At 45.7% G+C, this 19,921-nt stretch overlaps 1 protein-coding gene and 1 pseudogene across 1 annotated transcript in view; both read right to left on the bottom strand.

Moving 5' to 3' along the window:
- Window positions 1–2,270: 2,270 nt before the first annotated feature.
- The window catches only part of LOC103588823 (chromosome unknown open reading frame, human C20orf194), a 107,436-nt gene continuing 89,785 nt past the window's right edge, over window positions 2,271–19,921 (bottom strand). Inside the window, exons 22-28 of the mRNA XM_008570626.1 lie at window positions 13,284–13,370; window positions 10,155–10,261; window positions 9,712–9,786; window positions 6,431–6,636; window positions 5,642–5,707; window positions 4,404–4,497; window positions 2,271–3,879 (exon numbers count right to left, since the gene is read on the bottom strand). Coding sequence (XP_008568848.1) covers window positions 3,767–3,879; window positions 4,404–4,497; window positions 5,642–5,707; window positions 6,431–6,636; window positions 9,712–9,786; window positions 10,155–10,261; window positions 13,284–13,370 — 748 coding nt within the window. The 3' untranslated portion in view covers window positions 2,271–3,766. The remainder of the gene's footprint in view (window positions 3,880–4,403; window positions 4,498–5,641; window positions 5,708–6,430; window positions 6,637–9,711; window positions 9,787–10,154; window positions 10,262–13,283; window positions 13,371–19,921) is intronic.
- LOC103588821 lies at window positions 16,919–18,851 on the bottom strand (annotated as a pseudogene).

Genomic DNA, 19,921 nt, shown 5'->3' with positions numbered 1-19,921 from the left:
GGGGGGGGGGGGGGGGGGGCGGGATGTTGGTGGCCACGAACAGGCACCCCGCACCCAGGCACCACGGTCCAAGAGGAGGGCCCCCAGGAACTGTGGGGGTGGGAGGGCTTTTCTCTGGCAGCACGGGAGACTCCCGTGCCCACAGCTGGTTTCCTGAGCCCCTCTCAGGGTTCTGGGACTCCCCAAGTGCCCACCCCTCAAGCCAAGGTGGTTTCTTCATATAAATTTTATTCTTTGCCGGCCCTTCTGGGGTCTGGAGAGGGGAATGTTAGCCCCAGCAAAGAGAAGCCCCAGCAGGGGCTAAGGGATGGTCCCCAGACCTGGTCCGGGCCTTCTCAACTCCACCCCAGGGACACCGTGGTACTTAGTCTATAGGGCAGGCTATGAAGGGAGGCTTTGCTTATTCAGTGAAAGTTTATTGGTCCTTAGCATTACATCTCAATTACCAAGGTAAATTCACATACACAACTGCAGGTAAAAACATGTAAAATAATATAAAAATAAATTGAAGACTACTTTTATATATTTACTGAATTAAGTAGTGTAATAAATACTATATAAGCAAAAAGCTTCAATCACACAATTCAGTTTCACTGAAGTTACAGTAGTGTTTGTAAATGAGTTTTAAAATTTAAGTTACAAATATTAAAGCACTGAAAAACGAGTATAAAAGTGAATTTTGGCACGTAGTGAGCTCTTACATCATTAGTATTTGACAACCTGGGACAATGAGGAAGCCATTTCTCACATACTTTTTGAGGTACAACTGTCCGACTAGGTCAGCAACACGGCTGGAATACTTAAACAGTTTACAATCTTTAAGTTGAACTTTTTCCCTTTTGAGAAGCCCAAAGAGCAATCCAGAGCTTATTAATGTGCAAAACTTCTCCAAAATCCTAATAGAATTTAGGAGGGAACTTTTTCTTGCAACCTGAATGGCCCAGTGTCCAGGCCTCAGGTCAGATAGCCCCCAAGGGCTCAGGGGGGCCAACTCAACTTCCTGCCAGTGGCCCCTTCCTACGATGATCAGTTTTCTCCAATTTCTGCCCCCTCCTTCCAATCAAAAAAAGAAAAATCCCATATCAAAACATAAAATAACCCATAACTTCAGCGACTTCAACATTATCACACTCATTCTGGGTGATATAAAACTGAAGCTGCTAACAGGAAAGTGGGCAAAAAGCATGCAAGCCCCTGGAGGACTTCTGCCTGTCCCTAGGGACCCATCCCTGATGTCTTTACCGGGTCCCTGGTATCCACTTCTAAGGTCAAAAGCTAAAACACAGTGTCATGGCCCTTCCTCTAGACACAGCCTAAGACCCAGCTCTCCCACCTGGAGCGCTGCCTGGAGGAATCTAGTGGATATTAAATTTCACAGTCAGAACCAAGAGGCCCTGCAGGTTTCCAAAGGGGCAGTGCAGGAAGAGGCATCCTCCCAGCCTCAGTCCTTAAAGAGCTCACACAGTGCCACAGTGCACTGCTGGTGTGCCTCTTCACCAGGGGGCACAGCAAGTGCTCCCCAAGGAATGCCCTTTCGCCAATTGCCCCTTCACACTCCCAAGCAGGCTGAGGAGCGTCTATAGAGGCCTCAGCCAGTTTTGCCTTTTTGGCTTTGATACTTCCTAATGTATTGACTTTTTTCAATCACAGTTTCATATTCAAGTTGAGGTAATCAGTTTTCCCTCTAAGAGAAGAGGAATTGGGACAGTGGGGCGGGTTGGTGAGAGAGCATTTCTATGGACAACTGTCAGAAACAAAAACCACCACGTAGTACAGCCCCACGTGGTGGGAAGACCCGCTCTTATGGGCGGGCTCCGACCCCTCTTTAAAAACTCTTGTGCAGCAGCCAGACTGCCAGGCTAGGGCAGCCAGAAAACGGCTCGAGCTCCTAGACCTAGAGCTATCATTTAAAACTTCACAGCAATCCACCTGGAGGAAATGGCCTGTGGTTCCCACAACCCCACCCACCCACCCCACCTTTCCCTTTTCTGAGGCTGCTCAAGTTTGAGTTTTTAAAAAGAGCTCAGTAGAGCTAAAGGAAGCTACAGTAACTCATTGCTTATTCATCAATTGCACTTAAGATCTATGTTATTGATTCTGAAGCAGAGGCAGGCCCTTCATGGACCTCTGGCCAGCCAGAAGTCAGGGGCTCCCAGACTTGGGTTTCCACAGTGGGGCCCTTGTCACCAGTGGCTGTTGGAGCTAGGAATGGAGCACATGGGCCTTTTCAGAAGCCTTTCTTGATGCAAGATTTCTTAACACCCAGACTTGGGTTTCCACAGTGGGGCCCTTGTCACCAGTGGCTTTTGGAGCTAGGAATGGAGCACATGGGCCTTTTCAGAAGCCTTTCTTGATGCAAGATTTCTTATTCAATGATATTTAGAGTTTTGTCCGTTTGGCTTCAAATACAAATAGTTTTTTCCAATACAAGTATATTTTACCGACAAGCCCTTGACAATTGCTTTGCTACTTGCATGCAGGCCTCTGTGTGACCAGGCACAGACCATATGTGCTCCATCCTGTCTCTCCCCTGCACCAGGGGCCTTTCTCAAAAACCCCTCTACATTACTAAACTTTGAAACTTTGCTGGTTTCACCTATGTGCTTCTTCCTAAGGCATGCAAAAAACATGTGAGATTCAGAAAACATTTACAATCCAGGCAGCTGAGGCGCTAAGTCCTGACAGACATCACCTAAATATTAGTGCCTGTGTCCCCCACCCCATTCCCCACACTAATTACGAAGGTCAGGCATGGGACATACTTGTAATTCCCCTCTGCTTTATGGTCCAGCTGAAAACAAAGCCACTGGAATTCTAACTTGGGTATTGGAATTCTTTGAAATTCTTGGTCCTCAGGAGCCAAACAAATCCAGGGCCAGCAAAAATGCTTCGGGGGCATGAATTTCCTCAATTTTGTAGCTAAAAAGCAGGCCTTCCTTGACAAGGTTGGGGGAAGAGCTAAGTGCTGGAGACGGACACCCCATAAGTGATCAGACCCCAGGCGTAAGACTAACCAGATGCAGAATGCTTCCCTCAACAGTGAGGCAAAGCACTGCCAATGGGGCTTGGGCAACATGCTTGCTCTTGTCCCTGAATTACGGAAACGCGAGTGATGCCAGAGGAGAGTTCAAAAACCCATCACAAGGGCAAAGTACTGCTTATGGCAACTCAAAAGCCACATACTCCTGAAAAGCAACATGCCTTTTCCCTCAGTTTAGTCCACAAGGGAAATCCCTTCATTTCAGAACAAGCTGTTGATCTCAGCCCAAGCTCCTGGCTCTGTGAGTTGGGCTTGGGCAGGGCTTGTGCTGCTCCCCCCAGAGACTGGACCCAGGGCCAGCAGAGCCACCAGCTCCCTTAACGGAAGGGGCCTAAGCAGGGGAGTCAGGCAGTCCATTAGGGATGAGGGATCTCCTGGGGCAGTGTCTGAGGCCTGAGGTAGCTGGCCTTCCAGGCACAGCCACAGTTCAGGCAGCCAGGGTTCCTTCTAAGTCCCAGCAGCTCTTCTGCACAATCCAAATGCTTCTCCCCATCACAGTGCCTCAACAGCTCAAAGGAGGTACAGTTATCAGAGACCCAGAGCTCCTGGACTGCTAGTTCCCCACCCAAGGCAGTTCCTGTCTGCTCATCCTTGAGGACCCTTCCCCAAATCAGTGGTGTAGGTGATGCTCTGCAGCACTGTATAGAGAATAAAGACAACATGCACTCAAGCAAGCACACATAGCCAAGGAGATAGCCCCTTCAGGGAGGGGCCACCAGCCTTCCTCTAGGGCTTCTGCTCAAAGAGGTCGTGATACTCCTGCTGTTCCAGCTCGCGGTTATACTTCTCAATTTCCCGGTTGGCTTCTTCCACATAGTCATTCATGAACTCATCCATGACTGGCATCTCATTAAGGAAGACAGCACTGTGCCTGGAGAACAAGAGTACCTGCCTGGGCCCAGAGAGACCTGTGAGCAGGTAAAGAGGGGAACACTGAGGTAGTGAGTACCCGGCCTGCACAGAGGGTACAGAGAGAACTCCATGTCTCGATTTTGCCCTATCCATATTTTCACAGATTAGCTATTGTAATCAGGTTGTCTCCAACTTGCACATCATGATGACTCTGATGACCAGAGAACTCAAAATGTCACCATAGCTGCATTCAAATTATAATCCACAGAGTAACATTAGCAATCATTCAATGAAGAAGAAATCTAATTTTAATAACTTTAAAAGGCCAAAATGAAAAGTCTTCCCCCATGATTTGCTCCTGTGTGTGCCCAGCCCCAGCCTGTGGGAATGTGGAGACCACCCTGCTCCAGGGGCCCGGCTGTGGGGCTCCAGCAGACACCCACTTTACAGACAAGCTTACATCTCCCCACCCCAGGCCTCCACACAGGGACCAAGCTGCTTCCAAGGATACGTGGATGAAAATCAGTCTTGTCACCAAAAAAGTTAACAAACTGGGTACCATTATAAAAGTAGCCTGCAGGGAGGGGGTCCAGGTGGCGTTTCACCTGTAGGAAAAGTCTTGTTAGAATGATCTGATGACTTCCTATCATCCACTTGCTCATTAAAAACAAATAAGCAAGCCTATTACCCTAGCAGGACAGCCTACTGTGCTATATCGCCAGGGAACTCATTACACCTCCCAGCAACCCTCAAGCCATGACTGATGGTGGCTCTCCTGCCTCTCAGGTGAGGAACTCTGGGCATTCCTAATGGGATTAAGCTCCCTATGCTCACAGTGGTACTGGATTAATAACACTTTTTTTTTTTTGGTCACCTGGCCAGTTAGGGGATCCGAGCCCTCGACATCCTTTCCTGGCAGTCTCCCCTGCCCTTCCCTCTCTTAACTTTCACACTTCCCTACTTAGTGTTTCCTGACTTACTTCCAAAATAAACTACCTGTATTCAAATCCCCGTTCAAGGTCTGCTTCTGGGGGAACATGCATTACAAGGACTGCCTTCTGAGGTGCCCACATTGTCCTCCCCAGGAGCATCCAGGCTCTGTAGGAGCTGGTTATGAAGGGGCTCTCAAGTCCAAAGCAGGGGCTCCTGCAGTCCCAGAACACTTTCCTGCCTCACCTGCTCATTACTGGGACTGGTGACATAGCCCATCCTGGGGCCTGGACTCTGTTCCTTTTAGCCTTCCGCTCCCAAACCCATCAGGAAAAGGCCCCAGTGGGAGTGTAGATTGGGACAGAAGATAGGGGTCAGCTTGGAGTTTGGGAGGGTTCATCAAGAGGACTTGTGTACTGGCCTGAGGATTCCACAAACTTCCATGAGCAGCTTCTGGATCTAGATGGTTTTTTCCTGGGCCCTCGTTGGTTTATGTGTGGTTTACCTTGGATAGAAGTCTTCTGCAGCTGCTTGAACCAGGGTAACAAGGCAGGGCCTCCCATCACCCACTCCCCCAACAGATGCTGGCTCTACTCAATCTCATGCCCAGGTTTCACCAGCGGTTGCCTGTCCCCTCCTCACTGAGGCTGCAAAGCTGGATTGCTTTAGCCAGCTTTCCTCTATGAGCTGAGAGAAGCAAGAACTTCCAGCATGCCCTACAATAGCCCCCTCACTCAGGGAATCCAAAAGATGGAGCTATACAAGCCTAGAAGGACAGCCTTGGGCCACTGAGAGAAGAGCCCAAGGCAGGGCACTCACATGGATGTTCCTGATCTCCTGCTGGGTCAGCATCCCCCTGGTCTTCAGGGCTTTCCTCTGAGGCTTCTGTGCAGAGATGTAGGAAGGGGTCAGATCCCAACAGAGCTGATCGAGTATATGGGTAGGTGAGGGCTCAGAGCTCTGGGGGCTGGTTACATGACTAAGATCCCAGTGGAGGGGAAAGCATGCTGCCATGGCCTGGACATAATATCCCTGCCATCTGCCCCTTGAGAAGACCTCTTTCCCACCACAGAGCCCTGCGGGTCAGTGTGGAACAAGCAGCAGAGGAGAGCCCAGTGCTTCTGTAAATGGGCATGGTCCTGCCTTTTTGCTCATCTCTAAGTTCCACCAGTGACAAGCAGTCAAAGGGAAAGCCTGAGGTCTCACAGTCAAGCACCATTTAGGAGCTATTCCAGGCGAGGCCAATCATACCTCAGTATAAAGACAGGCCCCCAGTGAGCATCTACAAAAGACCCAGGTGCCAGCCAACTCTATTCCCAGAGTTCTAGGATGAGCTAAACACCCGAGGCTGTGACAAAAGGCTTAGTACCCAAAGCCTGCTGAGAACCTGGACTCATGGAGTAGAGAACATATCATGTCTGCCTAGAGTTTGTCCCGCGTGGCTTCCTCCCACTCACAAAGCATCCCTGAAGGTGCTGGCTGAGCCTGTGAGGTGCAGACCAGTAGGGAGGCATCAGGGAGGCAGTGGAAGGGCTTCTTGGGAACAGCAGTGGCCCTGAGCTGTGCTGGTCACATCTGTGCCAAGTCTGTCTGGGCTTCAGAAACTACCTGCTTAGCTGATTGCCGCAGCCAGTCCTTGACACTGTCTTCCTTCAGGGAGCAGCCAATGAATACAAGGTAGTACTCCTGCTGCCCGCTGCTGTCTGGAGGTGTGCTTCTGGAGTCGGGTGGTGGTGTGGGTCCCTCCAAAACTGGCATAATGCTCAAGGAGTTGGTCAGAGTGTTGTGGCGGACCTCCATGGTCCTCTCAGAGTCTGCAAGGACAACAATGTTAGTCCCTGAGATGCTGCCCCAAAAGGATAAGGCTACACTAAGACTGTAACAATGCAGATGGTCAGGACAGATTCATGAGAAAATGCAGGTGAGAGAACTGACATGACTGGTGGTGAGTTAGAAAAAAATGGACTAAGAGAGGGAGGAGCAAAAGAAGTTTCTAGCTTTGCTGATCTGAGTGAGCAGGTGGACACTATTAACCTGGAGGGGGAATACAAGGGGAAGAAAAGGTTTGTAGGTAGGAGAAGAGGAGGAGTTTTACTCTGCACTTGTGGTATCTGAAAGACTGTAAGACCCTGAGTGGGAGACATCCATGTAGTTAGGTGGTGGTAGCTGGGGTCGCCTCCATGGAAGAGGTGGCTGAGGAGAAGCAAAGAAAGCCCCCTTGGTGGGCACGGGGAGAGGCGGTCTCAGCAGAGGCCTGAGATCCCAAGGGAGGAGGGCATGGTCAACAGTACAGCAGTGCTGCAGGAAGGCCATGTAGACAGGCAAAGGAAAGGTGTACCCAGGTTATATGCTGAAGAGCTGGGGGCTAGGAGTGACTGGAGACACAAGAAAAGGGCAAAGTCCCACCAAAAGGCAGGATGAGAAAAGGATCCAGAACGAAGATAGGTTAACCTTGAACAAGAAGGGGGTCAATAGCAGATCTAAGTAAAGAAAAAAAAGAGGTGATGGGTGAGAGGGAAAACGAAGGCATCAGGATCTCTGAAGCAGGTGGGACTGACTGTGGGAGCCTGAGGGAAGGGAATGTGGGGAAGCGGCCAAAGCTCAGATAGAATAATATAATTTAAGCAAAAGGTATGGGCTAATGACATTCAGAGATTCTTTTATACAGATTATGTCATCTAGTTCTCCCATGTGAACCATGATGACGTCATCCTTTTTTATTAATTTTCAAAATTGTGGTAAAATATAACATAAGGTTTTCCATTTTAAGCATTTTTAAACATACAACTGTGTGAATTAATTACATGCACATTGCTGTGTGACCATCACCTATATCTACTTCCAAAACTTTTTTTCATCCTAAACATAAACTCTGTAGCCATTAAACACTAACCTCTCATTATTCCCTCCTCCCAGTCTAATCTACTTCTGTCTCTGAAATTTTTTTCTTTAAAATTTTTTTTTCTTTTTTCTTTTTTTTTTTTTTTTTACTGGCCGGTAACGGGATCGCAACCCTCGGTGTTGCACCCGCACCGCGCTCAGCCAGTGAGCGGGAACCGGTCTCCACATGGGATCCGAACCCTCTGCGGGAGCGCCGCCGCGCTCCCAAGCGGCGCACTCTCCAGTGCGCCACCGGGCTGGCCCTAAAATTTTTTTTTCTTAATTGACCCATGATAATTGTATATATTTATGGAGTACATTGTGATAAATGTGGGTACATTTATACAGTGTGCAATGATTGTATCAGGGTAATTAGCATATCCATCACCTCAAACATTTGTCACCTCTTTGTGTTGGGAACATTAAAATTCCTCTTGCGCCGGCCCGTGGCTCACTCGGGACAGTGTGGTGCTGATAACACCAAGTCAAGGGTTAAGATCCCCTTACCGGTCATCTTTAAAAAAAAAATAAAATAAAAAAATAAAATTCCTCTTGACTAGGGCTGGCCTGTGGCTCACTTGGGAGAGTGTGGTGCTGACAACACCAAGTCAAGGGTTCAGATCCCCTTACCGGTCATCTTTAAAAATATATATATATATATTCCTCTTTACTACTTGAAATTATACAGTAATCTATTGTTGACTTCAGTCTCCCTATATTGCTGTAAAATGCCTCTTGACTACTTGAAATTATACAGTAATCTATTGTTGACTTCAGTCTCCCTATATTGCTGTAAAATGCTAGATCTTACTCTTCCTGTCTCTCTACAATTTTGTCACATTGACCATCTTCTTCCCATACCAGGCTTCTCTGGCCCATCCTTAAACCCTCAGTGGCTCCCACCAGAGACACTCACGGTTGACTACCCAGCATCCCCCACTTCCTCCAATATCAATACCTCCATGGCAGATGGGTTCAGAGAGGCATTGGCAACTCAATCCTGGCCAATGAGAGGAGAAGCCAGCAGAGGAATTGGGAGGAGGCACTTCAGGAAAAGATGTCTCCATTGATAAGGACACCCACAGGAAGAGTCAGCCTCTCATTGGCTGGAGAGTGTCTGGTTGACACCTAGACCTGCAGTACCACCTGGCAACCATGAGGGACGGAAACCTGAGGGCAAGCTGACACACCAAGAATGGAAGAACACAGACACACGTTACTTGGGTCCTCGGTAGCCTTGCTGTGCTGCCCAACCGCTTGACTTCTTGTTATACAGCTAACACCAGCTAGTTGAGTTGGGGTTTTCTGTTATAACAGCTGAAGATGCCCTAACAGACATACCACCTTCCCTCCCCCATGCTCCAGCCATAGTCAACCCTCTCTGTGTTCCTGAAATATGCCTTTCTGCCTTTGGACTATAGCAAATGTTGTTCCTTTTCCCTGGAATATTTTCCCCTTCCTCAAGGTTGAGATAGCCAACTCCTACTTGTTTTGAGGACTTCCTGGATCCCAAGCCCAGGAGATTACCAGGTATCAGGTTGCAAGGGCTCCAGAGGACTAAGGCTGATAAACAGCTGTACTGGACAGAAGAGAAGGCAAATGGAAGGCTGAACGACTTTGGTCAGAAAAGATCTGGACCTGGAGAGCCCAGCACTGGGGCAGCTCCTGGTGATAGGTCCAGGAAGAGGCCATAGATGCCTCAAGAGGGTGGGGTGCAAGTCTTTGGAATGAGGAAGTCCAGGAGCTGTGAGGAGAGGCCCTGAGCAGATCATCCAGGGGGAAGAGGGCAGATCCTCCCCTGAAGAGCAGAGCAGAAGGACCTAGAGAAAGTGGGTACTTGCGGGAAAAGGGTGAAGGAAGAGCCTGACGGCGTAAGGCCCAGAGGAGAGGGTTTTTGAAAGTCTGAGAGGCACTGGTGGTCTGCAAAGCACTGGTGGAGGCTACGAATGCATATCATGAGCTGCAAGTACTCCACAGTGTAGGACTCCCTAATCTAAGCCCCCATTTACCTGAAAACTTCACTTTGCCCAGGATGTGGTAGATGTTTCCAGAGAAGGGACTTGGCTTGATGGACGATTGAATTGCTGGTGGAGGAAGAGGACAGGGGTGTCACCCACCTGGGAGCAGAGGCCAAGTTTGGGGCAGCACAGCTGAGAGGGTTAGGGACTGGGGAGGGACCCTACTCCAGGGTCCAGGGTTCATAGGTTCTACCCCCACCCCCCGCTGCTTCCCAGTGGCTCTGCCACTGATCCCAGGGGTAGGAAAACTCTTCCAACGGAGTGGAGATCAAATGAGGTGGCCACCCACAATCAGAGGTAGGAGACTCTGCCTGCATTTGGTCCCAAACGGTGAGGAGAAGAGACAGCACATGGATACTGAAACAGTGCCAGGAAGCAGCGACAACCTGGGGCACTCTTACCAGGGTCTGGGACATGTCCCAGCCAAGGCTTACCTTTACACTTGGCCACAAAGCGATTCTTCTCCAAGGGACGGCCAAACCATACACAGATCTGAACCATTAGTGGGAAGACTGATCCAGCATCAAATTTACCGTCATACCTTAAGAGGTTTAAAAAATTATAAGTACAAATAATTGGGACTTTGAGTGTCATATACTACTTTGCACGTAACTATGTATCATTTATCCTATAATATTTGAATTCCCCCTTACACGTATACCATTTTGCAAACAGAACACTTGTTTAAATGTGTATATGTCTCTTTCACCTTGAGATTAGAAAGCATGTCTGCCCATTAGAGCAGGGGCTTCCTGAGGACAAAGGTCTCACATCCTTACAGTAGCAGTTCTTTGAAGTTAAAGACCTTATCTACCTTTGAAGCCTGCCAGTGCTCACCTGAGGCTGGGGGTCCTTCCTGGTACAGTGGGGGCTGTTGCTTAGGATCCCCTCCCACTCCCTTCAGGGCTTCAACTATGCCTCACCATCATGTTGTGGGAAGTTTAGCAGACCATACATAATGAACCCCCACATACTTCCACAGTTGTGGAATTGTCATTCCTTCGAGATGAATCCTCATGATTGGAATCACTCCAAGAAAGGGGGTAACCATCTCATGTGTAATAACTTACACTGCCCCAGCAGTTGATGAGTATATTAGTTTCACAACCATTTCTCCAGCAATGAATATTATAGATATTTTTGGGTGAATGTAATAGGTGTCAATCAAAACGAGACACCATTTTACATTTCTGAATATTACTGATTTGGATTCTGTTTTCATGACTGCTATTTATATTTGCCCTTAACTGTCAACATCTATATGGACTGAGTTACTTTTCTTAAATATCAAGCCTCCCAAATATTATATTGATCCCTTGCCAAGCCTGACACAAACATTTCCCTCCAGTCTATTGTATTTTATTAGTTTCCTTTATTTAAAAACAGTACTGCAGTCTTGAATTTTAGATGGTTGAAAGTGCCTTACTCTTTGTGGTTTCTTTAAAGTGAGGTGGTGGCATAATATTTTTGCAAGACTGACATGTTCTCTCCCCATCCAAACAAGTCATTTGGAGACTGTGGGCTTCTCTGGCTTCTGTGGTGTCTGAATCCGTAAGGGAATTTGGAGGGGCCAGGAGAAGAGAGCAAGGTTTCTGCCCAGACTAGAAACAAGTCGTTCTACCAGAGAAAGTGGAAGTGGGGTCAATGAGAACAGAGAGGGCTGTGGGAGGGAAATGGCCAAGGATCTGTGCACATCACAGAGCTGAGCGCATCCTGGAACTAAAGCCTATTCACTCTGAGGTCATGGCGCTGATCCAAGTGGGAAGAGAGGTAATGTATAGCGATAAGTAGGAGGCTGATGATTGCCATCTTGTTAAAAAATTAAATTATCTGATTGCTAGGAATGGACTCAGATGGGAGGGCTCAAAGGATTATTCTGAGATTCTTCCATCTCTGATTCTCTATAAGGACTGATCTTTCTGGTAAGGGAAAGGTTTCAGACTCTAGATTCATAGACTCTTCTAATGAGCCCTCGCAGCATGCTCTCTCCTGCATCAGTCTGCCTCCAGGTAAGTCTGCACCCTGAGCTAGGTCCCCATGTGCCATGCTGACCATGAATCAGTAGACTGGACAAGGGGGCTTCTCTAGACACAGGTGGCAACTGCAGGAGCCTCAGGCCCAGGCCCAGAGATGCAGGCAGCAAGAGGGACAGTAGCTGCAGCCATTGGAGAGGAGGGATCCCCCCAGAAGCTCCATCTGTTTCCTTTTAGCTAATATATAATTGCCTTGTTCAGGAATAAGGAATGACCCACTTACCCAAGTATTAAGTTTAAGCAAGTATGATGTGATTCAAAACAGAAGATCCTACTAAGAATATGCCTGAAAACCTTCAATTTTACATACTGACCTTCTGGGTTTTTTGTTTTTTTGTCTTTTACAGTGTAATATGATTGGTTTTTTGTTAGTACGAAAAATTGGTGGTGTGAAGGATGTAGAGAAGTGCCTGAGAGAAGTGAGTAAGGATAACAAAGATAATCCAAATAAACATGAGAGATTAATTCTGGCCAGACTTTAGCAACTGTCTTCCTCTAAATCTTCAACAGAACAGAAACTAATTGTTCATTCTATACCAGGACAAGTGCAGCACAGTGGTTCAGAGAACAGGCTCTGGAGCCAGACAAAGTGGGTTTGAAATCCAGCTCTTTCATTTACAAGCTGTAAATTGGACAAGTCATTTAATTCTTTGCTGCCTACCTTATCTATAAAAAATGAGAGTAATAACAGAATCCACTTCATAGGCCTGGTGTAAGGGATAAATGAGATAACACAGGCAAGGCTCTTGGAACAGCCTCATCCAACAGAACTTTCCATGATGATGCAAATGTTCTGGATCTGCACTGTCCCAATATGGTAGCTGTTAGCTATAGGCAGCTATGAAGCCCTTGAAATGTGCTTGTGTGACTGAAAGATTAAATTCTAAATTTTATTTAGTTTTTATTAATTTTCATTTACATTTCATTAAGTACTATTTGTCTAGTAGCAACCATGCTGGAGAGCACAATCTTAGAACAATGTAGCACACAATAAGTGCTCAAGTGACGCTGGTATTAGTATGATTACAATGAACTTTGGACACACTCTCATTTTTCCTCTCCCCTCTGGAAAGGTTCACGGTCTGTTAGGCAGCCTGTGGAGAACAGAACATTCCCTGGGCCACAACAGCAGGGAACCTACCTGTCACATGGGAAGTCTAGAGGACTCACTAACTGCATTCTCCTGAGCAACTCTCTCACCTGGGAAGGTTATAACTCCTTGGTTCCATGCCAGCCACCTCACCCTCACTAGAGGCTAGAGGAAATACAGGATACTGTTGTGCTTGGTGCCTAAAGGATGACTCCCTAAATCTCAATATCCAGGATGGCTACCAATTTGGAGCCCAAGATATAGAGCAGTAGGCTCCTGGCAAGGCCAGTGGCTGTTGGGACACGGCAGGCTGTTCCAGCTGCCATGTGTCACCTGTGTAGAGCACATCTGATATTTTCACTTTCTCTTTTTTTCCTGTAAATAAATAAATCATTGGGTTTACAAAGAAATCTCAGCTACTTTTGAATGATGATACTTGCCAGCCAGGGTACATTAAGTATCGAGATCGTAGCATCTGAGGACTTGAAAAACTATTTTCTGAGAGAATCAGCTCAATGTCTTCATTCCTTTGAAAACATACAAAGACCCACGTTTATTAGGGCTGTCGCTATTAACTTGCATGTTTTGCTTCCTCCCCATGCCCCCATACCCACATACAAACACACATACATTATTTTCTGTTAAACCATTTGTATGCATCATATTTCAGCCCTAAATATATCAGTAATGCATCTCCTAAGAACAAGAACATTCTCTTACAGAACCACAATACTAATATCATGCCCAAGGAATTTAATACTATGGACCAACAACAGCATTAGTATCACCTGGGAGCTTGTTAGAAATGCAGAATCCCACCCCAGACCCACTGAATCAGAAACTAATTTTAACAAGATCCCTAAAAGATTCACACGCACAATAAAGTTGGAGAAGCACTGATCTAATATACATTCATTTTCAAATTTTCCCTTTTTTGTGGGGGGGAAGGGGACCCACGATCCAATCAAGGATCACTCATTAAATTTAGAATCTTTATTCTCCTTCAATCTGGAGCAGTTCCTCCATCTTTCTGTTTGTTGACATTTTTGGAGAGTACATGCCAGCATCTTGTGTCCCACAAGTTGGATCTGATTGTTTCCTCATGATTAGATTAAGGTTTCTTTCTTTTTTTTTTTTTTTTGCGGCTGTCTGGCACGGGGATCTGAACAGGTTAAACATTTTTGGTGAAGATTAATAAGCAGGTGATGTTGTTATTCTTCCCACTGCATCACATCAATGAGACACATGATATCAGTCTGTCCATTATAGGTCTTGCTAAGTTTAATCATTTGGCAACACAGTGTCTGCTAGACCTCTCCATTGTAAAGGTACTTCTCCCTCTTTGTAAGAAGTAAGTAGTCTGTGGAGTGATACTTTACATGGTGGTGGACCAGTGAATATCCTTTTCCTCAATAATCTTTTGCTCGCTGCTTTTAGCATACATTGATGAGCCTTTCCTAAATCAAATATTAGACTGAAGATTACAAAATGGTGACTCTTCTAGTTCTATCAATCCTTATTTATTTGGCATTCTTTGGTAAAGAAGGGCTTTGAGGGCTGGCCTGTGGCTCACTCGGGAGAGTGTGGTGCTGATAACACCAAAGCTACAGGTTCGGATCCTATATAGGGATGGCCGGTTAGCTCACTGGATGAGCACGGTGCAGACAACACCAAGCCAAGGGTTAAGATCCCCTTACCGGTCATCGTTTTTTTTTTTTTTTTTTTTTAAAAGAAGGGCTTTGCTATCCTATCCCTTCCCCCTTTTGTGGTATCACTGTGGACTCATTTTATTGCATGTATTATGTAATATATTAATACAATTGTTCTTTCTTATGCTCAAACTGTCCCAAATGTCACTAGTGGGAGCTTCTTAAGTTCCCTTTTTTTTTTTGTCTTTTTCGTGACCGGTAAGGGGATCGCAACCCTTGGTGTGGTGTCGCCCACACCGCGCTCAGCCAGTGAGCGCACCGGCCATTCTTATATAGGATCCAAACCCGTGGCAGGAGCGTCGCTGCGCTCCCAGCGCCGCACTCTCCCGAGTGCGCCATGGGCTCGGCCCTTAAGTTCCCTTTTGACACATCTCCACTAATCTTTGAGTACCTCCTTGCTTTACTGGCATAAAATGGACCTGGCTCACCTTGTAGTTTCCCTACCCTTGACATGCCATCAGCTAATTCTCCAAGGAGTCCTGATACCTTATGGTGGGGAATAGTACTTAGAAACCAAGATCTAGAGGTATAGGTGTTCAATGATGCTGTTGTATTATTATTGTTCTGGTCCCTTTCAATAGAAAGAACTAGGAAATATACATTTCAAAAAATTTAATATTGAAGTTCCCAATTCAAATTCAACATTTTTTTTTTTTTTTGTCTTTTGTCTGTTTTTTCCATGTCCGGCAACGGATCGCAACCCTCAGTGTTGCCCCCGTACCGGACCAGGGACCGGCAACGGGATTGCAAACCTCGGTGTTGCTCCCACGCCTCGCTCAGCCAGTGAGCGGGAGCCGGTCTGTATGTGGGATCTGAACCCTCGGGCGGCAGCGCTGCCGCGCCTCCCATATTGAAGTTCCCAATTCAAATTCAACATTTAAAGGGTTTTTGCTCACCTTCCCCATTTCATATTTATAACCTCCTTCCTCCAGTCAGTTAAGTTGTTTGGAATCTGGGTTCCAACAGCGGATTATGTTCAAAAGTTACTTGAACTAATTTGTGTGTGTGTTGTTATTACTTTAATGTACAGATAGATTCATTTTTTTGGTTTGTATTTAATTTAGTTTTTTCCCTCCTTGCTGATTTAATTTTTGAATACACAAAATATTCACATGACTCAAATAGAAACTGTATAGAAAGGCATACAACTTTTAGTATCCTAACTGAGCAAACAAAATTGCTACATGACCAGGTTTTTTCTCTTCATATACCCACACACATACACACACAGAATCAGTAATTCTCTATTTCTGGTTTGTAATTTGGACCCAGGTCCATAAAGTAAAGAGATCAGTTCTGTGTTCTCTATGCCATTTCTCTCACAACTTAACACAAGGAACATTGAGAGAGTCTTGACTTCTATCCTTAAGGGATGAGAATGTGAATACCTCAAAACACTACAGGATACTGACACACAAGGTTCTTCTTGCTGATTTTTACAGATCATCAAAAGCACTTCAAAAACTGACTTCTATAAATGTCCAGGTCTTAGATACAACAGAAAGACCTGGTGGGCTATAGCCAGAGTGCTGTATCTGAGAAAGTGGCCGGTCCTGCGTGCGGAGTGGAGTCTGTAGAAGTTTACCTGGTGACAATCCCGTTTTCTGCAAGAATGAAGGCTGCAGTGGGATTGGCAGCCCTGATGAGACTCTGCAGCTGAACAAGGAGAGGGTGCCTCTGCTCCACGGTGTGACTGGTGAACACCACATTACTCACCAGGCCTGGGGAATAAAACCAAGAAAAGATCAGCCTTCAGAGCCCTAATTGGAGCTGATGACTCACACAAACGTGGGCCTCTGCTCCTTCCCCTGATCATTCCTTCCAGTAGCCCCCTGGTGTAGACATCCCTACCCACCCCCCTCAACATCGACATACAGAGCCATCATTCTTTATTTTTTGTTTGTTTATAAAATGTAATTTTATTTTATGTTACTCTGCTGTTACATAGGGCATAACATTTTCACAAGGCTTTTTTGGGACTACAGTCAATGATTAGCAACACACAATAATGGTCCAACTCTCTAAATAACAATCACTAGACAAACTGGACACCCTCTCACATGTGCACAAATCTGCATGGAAAAGTACTAAAGTTTTAGACTTGGACTTGTGTACTTTAATTTATTTCCCCTTTCTAGTGTATTAAGAAATGACATGCACTTTAATTTGCCAAAAGCAATGCTATAGTCTGGCAGCAACATGCTACTTCTATTACACAGTGAAGTGAATTACAAAGGCAGGAGATGTTAAGTGAATTTTTATTGGGAAGGGAAGCTGTTAACTTAAACAGCAGCAAATGAACAGTGAATACGAAAACTCCCTGTTGTCACAGATATACATAACCTCCACAATATGATATAGGAGGCATTTCAATTTGTGACCCCCAGCCCAGAAATGTCAAGTGCTTTTCCATTCAATCTAATACTTCTGGATTCCTACTAAAAAGGAAAACATCAAGAGCATGGAAAAGTTGCTTACTGAAAGGAAACCCCCAAAGAAGAGAGAGAGAGGGAATGTAAAAATTAAGGAGTTATGCAGAACACTCTTTAAATTGTAATTAACTACATTTTCATATCTTCACAGTAATACAAAACACAGTCACTTGCAGAACTGGTTCAGATTACTTAAATGCCAGGTAATTTTTAGTCCTCTACATAAGTGTTTGGAAGTTACTTATGTTTATATGAAATGATGCTATTAATACTTTTCTACAGAAGTAACTGCACACCAGGAAGGCCAAGACAAACAAATCAAGGAATGGAGTTTTCCCAAAGCTGCAGTGTGAAAAAGACTATAAACAGTTGATTCCATACACATGAGTGGGTTTCTTTGCTATAGGAAATCCAACTGGAGTAAGGAATGGAGATGTGTAAAAAGGTTTCTTGAAGGAAAGAAAGATGACACCCTGTATGCATTTAGTTTTCGGCCCCTTCTGCTGCATCACATTCTTCTCCTGCACTGTCTGATGTCCATAACTAGAAAAAGAAGAGTCATATTAAGTCACTATTTCTAGATTAGACAATTATATCAAGTTCTGTTATAACAAAATGTAATGCTGAAAGCAGTAAATTCCTCAAACAAGAGTTTTTTGACTAAGACTCTCTCAAAGCCCCAAAGACCGTCAACCCTCCCAAAGTGTATCCTTGAAAATGTTAAGTTGTCTCTAAGCAACTGCATGATGAGGGTGCTGTCTTTGAGTCTTCATTCAGTGTATCAAGTTCTGCAATGGCCTCATCAAAAGCCGTTTTCGCCAATGTGCAGGCAAGCTCTGGGTCATTAAGGATCTCATAGTAAAATACAGAAAAGTTAAGAGCCAGCCCCAGGCGTATTGGGTGTGTGGGTTGCATCTCTTTCTTGCTTATATCAAACGCCTCTTGGTAAGCTCCTTGGGAATTATCTGTCGTTTGCTTTCGATCATCACCACATGCAACTCCAGCAAGGTACCGGAAGTAATCTCCCTTCATTTTCAGATAGAAGACCTTACTCTCTGGGTTAGCTGCATGGGCTATTAAATACTTATCCAACAATTCCAGGACCGTGGTGCAGATGGATCTCAGCTCGGACTCCACTTTCTCCCGATAGTCCTTAATCAGCTGCAACTTCTTGTCGGAGGTGTCGGTCTTCTGCTCGATGCTCGAGATGACCCTCCTCGGGACCTGCGGCCCCCGACCACGTTCTTGTAGGCCACCGAGAGCAGGCTGCGCTCCTCGTTGGACAGCTCGGCGCCCTGCTCGGTCACCGCCTTCATGCGGGTGGCCATGTCGTCGTAGCGCTCGGCCTGCTCGGCCTTCTGGATCAGCTCCCACTTCTCCACGGCGCGCGGGGCCGGAGCCGAAGACCAGGAGCGCGAGCGCGAGCGCCGACCGGGAGTCCTCCGCCTCGAGAGCTTCACGTCTGTGCGGCCGCGACGCGAGTCCCCCACAGCCATCATTCTCTTCCCCCTTCCCAGAACTGCCACTTCTCAGAGTGAATGGCTTCAACCTGTAGCTGCCTCACTTCCTCTATCTAAACCCTGCTCTCTATGATACCAGGTTCTTGATCAAGGACCTTTCCACATCCCTTGTATTTAACCTCATCAGGAACTGGTGCCATTTACCTGCACCAGTACAGACCACAGACATTTACCAAGCACTAATCATGTGTCTGGCACTATCCATTAGATCCTCAAAGAGCACACAGCCAAGGAGTCACACAATTCTAAGATACGTGCTAACGTAGATATTCACATAGTGACATGGTAAGAAAGGGCGGCCCGTGTAAGGAGAGGTTGTGGAATGGGCCACAATCACTCCCATTCTTTTTGTGAAAATACAGATGTAAAATTTACAATACTACAGGGAATTTGGAAATCAGGAAAAGTTACCACATCCTACCACCCCAAGATAATAGAGTGAATGGCTTCAACCTGTAGCTGCCTCACTTCCTCTATCTTAACCCTGCTCTCTATGATACCAGGTTCTTGATCAAGGACCTTTCCACATCCCTTGTATTTAACCTCATCAGGAACTGGTGCCATTTACCTGCACCAGTACAGACCACAGACATTTACCAAGCACTAATCATGTGTCTGGCACTATCCATTAGATCCTCAAAGAGCACACAGCCAAGGAGTCACACAATTCTAAGATACGTGCTAACGTAGATATTCACATAGTGACATGGTAAGAAAGGGCGGCCCGTGTAAGGAGAGGTTGTGGAATGGGCCACAATCACTCCCATTCTTTTTGTGAAAATACAGATGTAAAATTTACAATACTACAGGGAATTTGGAAATCAGGAAAAGTTACCACATCCTACCACCCCAAGATAATGATGTTACCTCTTCCATATTCATTCCTATTTTTACATACTTATAATCATAGTATATATACTATTTCTGCTGTAAAATCATTTGCATTTTGTTATTCAATAATTTTTACTTCTTAATATTGTGGAAAATTTAAAACATATACAAAAATAGAAAAATAGTAGAATAAACTCCTATCACCTGGCTTCAGGAATTATCAACACTTGGCTAATCATATTTCATCTCTACCATATCACAGCCCTTTGTCCACCTCCCCCACTGAATGATTTTGAAGCCTATCCCAGACATCTAATTATTTCACCCCAAAATATTCCAATATGTATCTCCATATTATAAGAACTCTTTAAAAAATTAATGATTAACAATAAATTCCTTAATATAAAAAATCCAGTCAGGTGGCCGGCCCGTAGCTCACTTGGGAGAGTGTGGTGCTGATAACACCAAGGCCACGGGTTTGAATCCCATATAGGGATGGCCGGTTAGCTCACTTGGAGAACGTGGTGCTGACAACACCAAGTCAAGGGGTAAGATCCCCTTACCGGTCATCTTTAAAAAAAAAAAA

This window comes from Galeopterus variegatus, unplaced genomic scaffold (assembly GCF_000696425.1).
Source record: "Galeopterus variegatus unplaced genomic scaffold, G_variegatus-3.0.2 Scaffold621, whole genome shotgun sequence".
NCBI lineage: Eukaryota > Metazoa > Chordata > Mammalia > Dermoptera > Cynocephalidae > Galeopterus > Galeopterus variegatus.
This window is presented reverse-complemented; position numbering and strand designations above follow the sequence as displayed.